We start from the raw sequence: 8881 nt of genomic DNA on the forward strand, positions 1-8881 counted from the left end.
CATTCCTGATGAAGGGCTTATGCCTCAAACGTCGACTCTCCTGCTCCTTGGATGCAGCCTGACCTGCTGTGCTTTTCCAGCACCACGCTCTTCGACTCCAATGTGGGTGACACTTCTCCTTTGGGTGCTCTACAATTGCTCAATGCCATCCTTGACCTGGCACCAAGGAGGCAGCTCAGCTCACCATCTGGATGGGATTCTCTGGCTGCAGTCTGTTCGAGCCGTATTGACGCCACACTTGGCAATTTCTCACCTAAACCTGTCCACCTGCTTATTCTCAGGCTCTTTCAACATCCATCTTCAAACCCACCTCTACAATGACATTTTTGTTCACTGTTTCTAATTATATGGGCGGCACGGTGGCACAGTGGTTAGCACTGCTGCCTCACAGCGCCAGAGACCCGGGTTCAATTCCCGCCTCAGGCGACTGACTGTGTGGAGTTTGCACATTCTCCCCGTGTCTGCGTGGGTTTCCTCCGGGTGCTCCGGTTTCCTCCCACAGTCCAAAAATGTGCAGGTTAGGTGAATTGGCCACGCTAAATTGCCCATAGTGTTAGGTGCAAGGGTAAATGTAGGGGTATGAGTCTGGGTGGGTTGCTCTTGGGCAGGTCGGTGTGGATTTGTTGGACCGAAGGGCCTGTTTCCACACTGTAAGTAATCTAAATCTAAAAAAAATCATATGGAACATCATAGTGGCTCAGTGGTTAACATTACTGCCTCACAGCACCAGGGACTCGGGTTCGATTCTCCCCGTGTCTGTACAGATTTCCTCTGGGTGCTCCGGTTTCCTCCCACAGTCCAAAGGTGTGCAGGTTCGTGTGGATTGGCTATGGGAAATTGCCTATAGTGTTTGGGGATGTGTAGGTTAGGTGCATTAGTCAGGAGCTGAAAATGTGTTGCTGGAAAAGCGCAGCAGGTCAGGCAGCATCCAGGGAACAGGAGAATCGACGTTTCGGGCATAAGCCCGAAGAAGGGCTTATGCCCGAAACATCGATTCTCCTGTTCCCTGGATGCTGCCTGACCTGCTGCGCTTTTCCAGCAACACATTTTCAGCTCTGATCTCCAGCATCTGCAGACCTCACTTTCTCCGCATTAGTCAGGAGTAAGCGTAGAGTAATGGGGAATGGGTTTGGGTGGGATACTCTTCGGAGGGTCAGGATGGACTTGTTTGGCCAAAGGGCCTGTTTCCATTCTGTAGGGCTTCAGAATACAGGAAATGGCCATGTCTGAGCCAAGGCTTCGAAAAAGCTATCTATTTAATCTGACTGTCTTCTCCTCTCCCCCATTCCCCTGCTAATTTCCCCTTCAGGACTTTATCCATTCTCTCCCACTGAGTGACTTACTACACCATGTTGTTACTATGCCATGTTGTTACTACACCATGTTGTTACTACACCGTATTGTTACTACACCATGTTGTTACTATGCCATGTTGTTACTACACCGTATTGTTACTACATCATATTGTTACTACACCATGTTGTTACTACACCGTATTGTTACTACACCATGTTGTTACTACACCGTATTGTTATTATACCATGTTGTTACTACACCATGTTGCTACCACACCATATTGTTACTACACCATATTGTTACTACACCGTATTGTTATTATACCATGTTGTTACTACACCATGTTGCTACCACACCATATTGTTACCACACCATATTGTTACTACACCATGTTGTTACCACACTGTATTGTTACTACACCATGTTGTTACCACACCATATTGTTACTCCACCATATTGTTACTACACCATATTGTTACTACACCATGTTGTTACTACACCATGTTTTTACCACACCATATTGTTACCACGCCATATTGTTACTATACCGTGTTGTTACCACATCCTTGATCCTGGCACCAGGGAGGCAACGCACTGTTCTGATTTCCCACTGTCAGCCACAGAAAAGTCTGGTTCCCTGGATGCTGCCTGACCTGCTGCGCTTTTCCAGCAACACATTTTCAGCTCTGATCTCCAGCATCTGCAGACCTCACTTTCTCCGCATTAGTCAGGAGTAAGCGTAGAGTAATGGGGAATGGGTTTGGGTGGGATACTCTTCGGAGGGTCAGGATGGACTTGTTTGGCCAAAGGGCCTGTTTCCATTCTGTAGGGCTTCAGAATACAGGAAATGGCCATGTCTGAGCCAAGGCTTCGAAAAAGCTATCTATTTAATCTGACTGTCTTCTCCTCTCCCCCATTCCCCTGCTAATTTCCCCTTCAGGACTTTATCCATTCTCTCCCACTGAGTGACTTACTACACCATGTTGTTACTATGCCATGTTGTTACTACACTGTATTGTTACTACACCATATTGTTACTACACCATGTTGTTACTACACCGTATTGTTATTATACTATGTTGTTACTCCACCATGTTGTTACCACACCATATTGTTACTACACCATGTTGTTACCACACTGTATTGTTACTCCACCATGTTGTTACCACACCATATTGTTACTACACCATGTTGTTACCACACTGTATTGTTACTACACCATGTTGTTACCACACCATATTGTTACTCCACCATATTGTTACTACACCATGTTGTTACTACACCGTATTGTTATTATACCATATTGTTACTACACCATGTTGTTACCACACCATATTGTTACTCCACCATATTGTTACTACACCATGTTGTTACTACACCATGTTTTTACCACACCATATTGTTACCACGCCATATTGTTACTATACCGTGTTGTTACCACATCCTTGATCCTGGCACCAGGGAGGCAACGCACTGTTCTGATTTCCCACTGTCAGCCACAGAAAAGTCTGTCTATGCCTCTGATTAGAGAGTCCCCTATCACAACTGATTACTTGGAATCTGATGTACCCCTCATTACATTAGAACCCTTCCTTAACCTTCTCTGCTCTGAAAATGACCCAACCTTTCCTCCACGCTGTCCTCTCAATCATTTTCACATCCTCCCTAAATCATGGAGTGCAAAATTCAACACACTTGCGGCCAAACTCATTTTTTTAGCCATAAATTTAGAGTCATAGAGCTGTACAACATAGAAACAGATCCTTCAGACCAACCCGTCCATGCCGACCAGAAATCCTAACCAAAACTAGTCCCATTTGCCAGCACTTGGCCCATATCCCTCCAAACCCTTCCTATTCATGTACCCATCCAAATGCCTTTTAAATGTTGTAATTGTACCAGCCTCCACCACATCCTCTGGCAGCTCATTCCATACACATACCACACTCTGCATGAAAACGTTGCCCCTTAGGTCCCTTTTATATCTTTCCCTTCTCACCCTGAACCTATGCCCCTCTAGTTCTGGGCTTTCCCACCCCAGGGAAAAGACTTTGTCTATTTACCCTATCCATGCCCCTCATTATTTTATAAACCTAGAATAAGATAGCCCCTCAGCCTCTGACGCTCCAGGGAAAATAGTACCAGTTTTAGATTAGATTAGATTACATTACATTACATTACAGTGTGGAAACAGGCCCTTCGGCCCAACAAGTCCACACTGACCCGCCGAAGCGCAACCCACCCATACCCCTACATTTACCCCTTACCTAACACTACGGGCGATTTAGTATGGCCAATTCACCTTACCTGCACATCTTTGGACTGCACATCCTTTATTCAGCCCCTCCATGGAGCTCAAATCCTCCAACCCTAGCAACATCCTTGTAAATCTTTTTGAACACTTTCAAGTTACACAACATCCTTCCTATAGGAGGGAGACCAGAACTGCGCACAGTATTCCAATAGTGGCCTAACCAATATCCTGTCCAGCTGCAAAATGACCTCCCAACTCAATGCACTGATCAATAAAAGCATGTATGCCAAACACCTTCTTCACTATCCTATCTACCTGCGACTCCACTTTCAAGGAGCAATGAACCTGCACTCCAAGGTCTCTTTGTTCAGCAACACTCCCTAGGACCTTACCATTAAGTGTATAAAAGTCAAGAAAAGCACAGAAGGTCTGGCAGCAGCATCCGAGGAGCAGGAGAGTTGACGTTTCGGGCAAAAGCCCTTCATCAGGAATGAGGCTGTGAGCTGAGGGGGTGGTGAGATAAATGGGAGGGGCTGGGGCTGGGGGGAAGGTATCCATGCCCCTCATGATTTTATAAGCCCATGTTCCTAACCATGCCAGAGCTCATCTGCATCCTGGTTAGGCCTCCTGTAGTGAAATAAATGCAGTTTAATTTAACTCATTCTCTGCTCTGTCCCTGCTTGTCCTGATTGTTTGAATCACTTTTTTTCTCAACTGTACCCATCTCAGATCGATCTCTTTCCTCACTATCTCCCTGGGTCCCCACCCCACCCCCCCACCCCACCTTACTAGTTTAAATCCTCCCGAACAGCTCAAGCAAATTTCCCTGCCAGTATATTAATCCCCTTCCAATTTAGGTGCAATCTGTTTTTCTTGTACGGTCAATTCTACCCCAGAAGAGCTTCCAAAGATCCAAAAATGTGAATCCTTCTCCCATACATCAGCTCCTCAGCCACGTATTCATCTGCTCTATCCTCCTATTCCTTCCCTCACTAGCTCGTAGCACCGGGAGTAATCCAGATATTGCTACTCTCGAGGACCTCCTTTTTAAATGACCTCCTGCTGGTCCCTCTCCCCCTTGAGAACATTCTGCACCCTCTCTGAGACATCCTTGATCCTAGCACCAGGGAGGCAACACACTGTTCTGATTTCCCACTGTCAGCCACAGAAACGTCTGTCTATGCCTCTGATTAGATAGTCCCCTATCACAACTGATTGCTTGGAATCTGACGTGCCCCTCATTACATTAGAGCCCATCCAGTACCAGAAACATGGCTGCTCATGCTACATTCCCCTGAGAGTCCATCACCCCTGACATGGGGATTGCCACAGAAGACTCCTGCACTAGCTGCCTCCCTCTCCTACCTTTCCTGCAGGTAACCCATCTACCTGACTATACCAGCAGTTTATCTCCCTCCTGCAACTACCATCTCCCAAACCCCCTGGCTCCTGTAAGTTCCTCATTGCCTCTAACTGCCGCTCCAACTGATCCATGCGATCTGACAGGATTTGTAACCAGACACACTTTCTGTAGCCATAATCCTCAGTAAGATGGAAACTCTCCCTAATCTCCCACATCTGACAGGAAGGGCACATCCCTCTACTAAAGACTGTCTTTGCACCTTAACAATCTACAGACCCAGAAGATAGCACAGTCTTACTGCTCTAAAAAACACTGCTCCAGGCTGACTTAGTACCTGGAGTTTTTATATTTTTAACGTTTAATCAAGAGACAGATCTCAATAAAAAACATGTAATCAAAAACAACCACACTCTACTCACTAATGTAAATTTACAAACAAAAATGTAAGGTTATGCTTTAAAACCAGCTACTTAGCTGCTCCCCTGCTGTGAGCTCCCCACCCAGGTTTCTCCATGGTCAGCTGTGTATGTGCTATTTGTTTATTTTTATCTGAATGAACTCAGATGTCCAGAGATACCTGAAACCAAACAGCAAAGGTAGCCAGCTGTGCAGGTTTACTGTTCCATTTGAATCTCTTCTCATTTGGTCACTGCCTTTGTCTGTCTTCCTCCTTTTTAAAGTGCAATTGTTTTGATTTTTATCCCCCAAAGTTCCATAACAATGCAACAAGCACATTAAACAGTAATTGCTGTTCCTGGATTTCGAGGAAATCACCTCCGGCACTGAAAATGCCTCAAAGAAGGAGCAACTGTTACAGCCACAATTTTTTCCCATCCTCCATCTTTGTCTGTTTATTGTAGATCTCAGCTTATAAAACAAAAGATCCTATTTATCGTTTTTCTTAACCTGTCTCAACCAATGGTTCATACAACATGCTCCTATGTATTTCCCTTTTCAAGTGGCATCATTCATCTCTCACTTTCAGTTACTATTTGACTCTGATTATCGATCAGAGAAGCATTCTATAGTACATTAGTCATGGGAAAGGGTTTATAAATATATATATCTTGTTTATGCCTTTTCTCTTGACAGGTTTCTATCATTGATTAGACCTGGAGATGGGCCGGAATATTCCCGCAATGAATTCTCTCCAACAAGGACAGAAAAATTTCAACTGGTCTTTATCACCAAAATGCAGAACCTCCCAGAAGAGCAGCTCACCATCTTCTATCCAATTCAAATTGTCATTAAATAGCCAATTCAGCAATTCAACACCATCGAAAGAGCCTGAAGCTGATCAGGACCCTTCTCTGTTGACTGTCCTGGTAACCTTCCTTCTTAAAGTGTTTCTCCAAGAATGAAGTCAAAGGATAAAAGCATATTTCCAGCAATCTTTAGGAAGGGAACTAGAACATGTCTTTAGTTTTTTTAATTTTTCTGTCTTTTTCGGCAATGAATCTCAGATTTTCTTGGAATAAATTGTGATATCAGTCCCAGTTGTAATTTATAGTGAAATAAATACAATAAAATTCCATCTGCAAATCTCTGTGCATCCCTTCAAAACTTCATTTCTTTTCAACATTCCTCAATCCAACACTTGGACCAAGATTTCAGTCAGCTGCCCTAATCTCTCCATATCAGGCTTGGGGTCACATTTTGTTGGTGCACACCACTTTGAAATACCGTGGGGGTGGTGTATTGAGTTAAAGGGCTATATAAATCCATGTTATTGTGTCATTATACACCTGTCCCCATCCCCTCCCAGGATAATGGAGAAACTCAGCAGCTCTGGCAGCATCTGTGGAGAGAGAAACAGAGTTAACGTTTCATGTCCAGAGACCCTTCTTCACAACTCATGGTAGTTTGGAAAAGGTATTGGAGGTGGAAGTGGGGGGCAGGTGGAGTAATAGCTATTTTCTCTCCACAGATGCTGCCAGACTTACTGAATTACTCCAGCATCCTCTGTTTTTGCCCCAAGGTAAACAGCTGTTTTGAGAATCTGAGATCATTGAACAGTTTTGGAATTTTCTCCAAAATACAGAATGTGTTTGTTTGAGAAGCAACTCTGTTTGGTGAAGCTACCCCCTTCCACTGTAACCCCTTTTCAACAATAAAACAACAATGACCAGAGCAACATGAAAATAGCACCCAAATACCACTAAACAGATGACCTGGTCATTATTCCATTGCTGCCTATGGAGTTGGCTGTGTGTAAATTAGCTCCTGAGTTTCCTGCAATACGACAGGGATATTTTGTGGTGATGCCAGTTGGCATATAAAAACAAGCTTTTGTTTAGGGGCAGTCTTTGTGTTAGGATAATATTGAAAGATCAAATTATACCTATTCTAAATGGATGGTGTGCTCAGGCAGTCAATGTTAAAAGGAGAGGGGTTTGAATCCACAAACAGCAGCTGTTTCAGCAGACAGGGGACAGTGAAGCTCAGGCTTGGAACTTAATTACCGTTGTCTGTCAATATTTGTAAATCCACCTCACAATTGAACTTGTCTCTGCTGATAATGTCGTTTGGTTCCACATCTGCCCATATTTCCAGCTCATCTGTGTACACAGAGCAGCTACATTACCACATTTTCACATCAATATTTCTCAATCTTATTTAATTGTGGAAGCTTTAGAGAGGGTTCAGAGGGGATTTACCAGGAAGCTGCCTGAACTGGAGGGTGTGTCTTATGGAGAAAGGCTGAGGGAGCCAGGGCTTTTCTCATTGGAGTGAAGGAGGATGAGAGGGGACTTGATAGAGGTGTTCAAGACGATGAGAGGCTGACATAGAGACTTTTTCCCAGGGTGGAAATGCCTATCACGAGGAGGTGTCATTTTAAGGTGGTTGGAGGAAGGTTTAGGGGAGATGTTCGAGGTAAGTTCTTTACACAGAGAGTGGTGGGTGTGTGGAATGCACTGCCAGCGGTGGGAGTTGATGCAGAGACATTAGGGACATTTAAGCGACTCTTGGATAGGCACATGGAAGATAGTACAATGAGGGGTATGTCGGTTAGTCTGATCTGAGCTTAGGATAAAAGGCCAGCACAGCATCGAGGGCTGAAGGGCCTGTACTGTGCTATACTGTTCTATGTTCTGTTAATTCATTACACTTGAGCTTCCTGCTGCAAGCAGAATGGCAACTCTGACCTCTTACCAGCATTTCCACTCTCATGTCCCCCTCATGCCCCTAACTCCGTTCCGCTACTTCTCTGTCTCCTCACCTGTCCTTTCCTCCTCCTGTATCATATTACACCCCACCATTATTCTCCCCCTTTCACTCCCTCCAACTCGCCTCTCCATCCCTTCCCCTGTCCCGTCCCCACAAATGTCTCCAATGGCTCCACCCCTGAGGCCAATCCTGTACCCTGGCCAGTCACAACCACTTGAATCTTCCTCATCACACTAATCGTTCACTCCCTGCACTGTCAGTATCTTGCTGGGCTGCATGACATGGGGAGCACATCAGCATCCATGGGGAGAGACAGTAGCATAGCTGAGAACAAAATCTCTGATATAACACTTTCCCACTTTCAATTCTACCTTTATTTTACCAGAGGGATAGTTCTCCATTTCTGATCCCTTTCCACCAAAAATCACACAACTTCGATCTGTGACCTGATGGCTACAATGAAAAGCTATTCACTTTTTGAATCTTCATAACTCAAGTAGGAAGATGAAGCTATCGAGAGTATGTTTGGAGAAATGTAAATTGTTTTATGGTAGTTATGCGATAGTCTATTTGCTGTGAATGTCTTTGTAGAACATAGAACATAGAACAATACAGCACAGAGCAGGCCCTTCGGCCCACAATGTTGTGCCGAACATTTGTCCTAGCTTAAGCACCCATCCATGTACCTATCCAATTGCCGCTTAAAGGTCACCAAAGATTCTGACTCTACCACTCCCACAGGCAGCGCATTCCATGCCCCCTATACCTTCCACCCTTCACCTCACCCCTAACATCTCCCC

At 44.7% G+C, this 8881-nt stretch overlaps 1 protein-coding gene across 1 annotated transcript in view; it reads right to left on the reverse strand.

The window, feature by feature from the left end:
• The window catches only part of LOC122550355 (IQ motif and ankyrin repeat domain-containing protein 1-like), a 159804-nt gene extending 151720 nt beyond the window's left edge, over positions 1-8084 (reverse strand). The window contains exon 1 of the mRNA XM_043691084.1: positions 8067-8084. Within this exon, the coding sequence (XP_043547019.1) occupies positions 8067-8084 (18 nt within the window). The remainder of the gene's footprint in view (positions 1-8066) is intronic.
• Between the last annotated feature and the right edge of the window lie 797 nt (positions 8085-8881).

The sequence above is a fragment of the Chiloscyllium plagiosum genome, chromosome 5 (genome assembly GCF_004010195.1).
Source record: "Chiloscyllium plagiosum isolate BGI_BamShark_2017 chromosome 5, ASM401019v2, whole genome shotgun sequence".
In the NCBI taxonomy this organism is placed as follows: Eukaryota; Metazoa; Chordata; class Chondrichthyes; order Orectolobiformes; family Hemiscylliidae; genus Chiloscyllium; species Chiloscyllium plagiosum.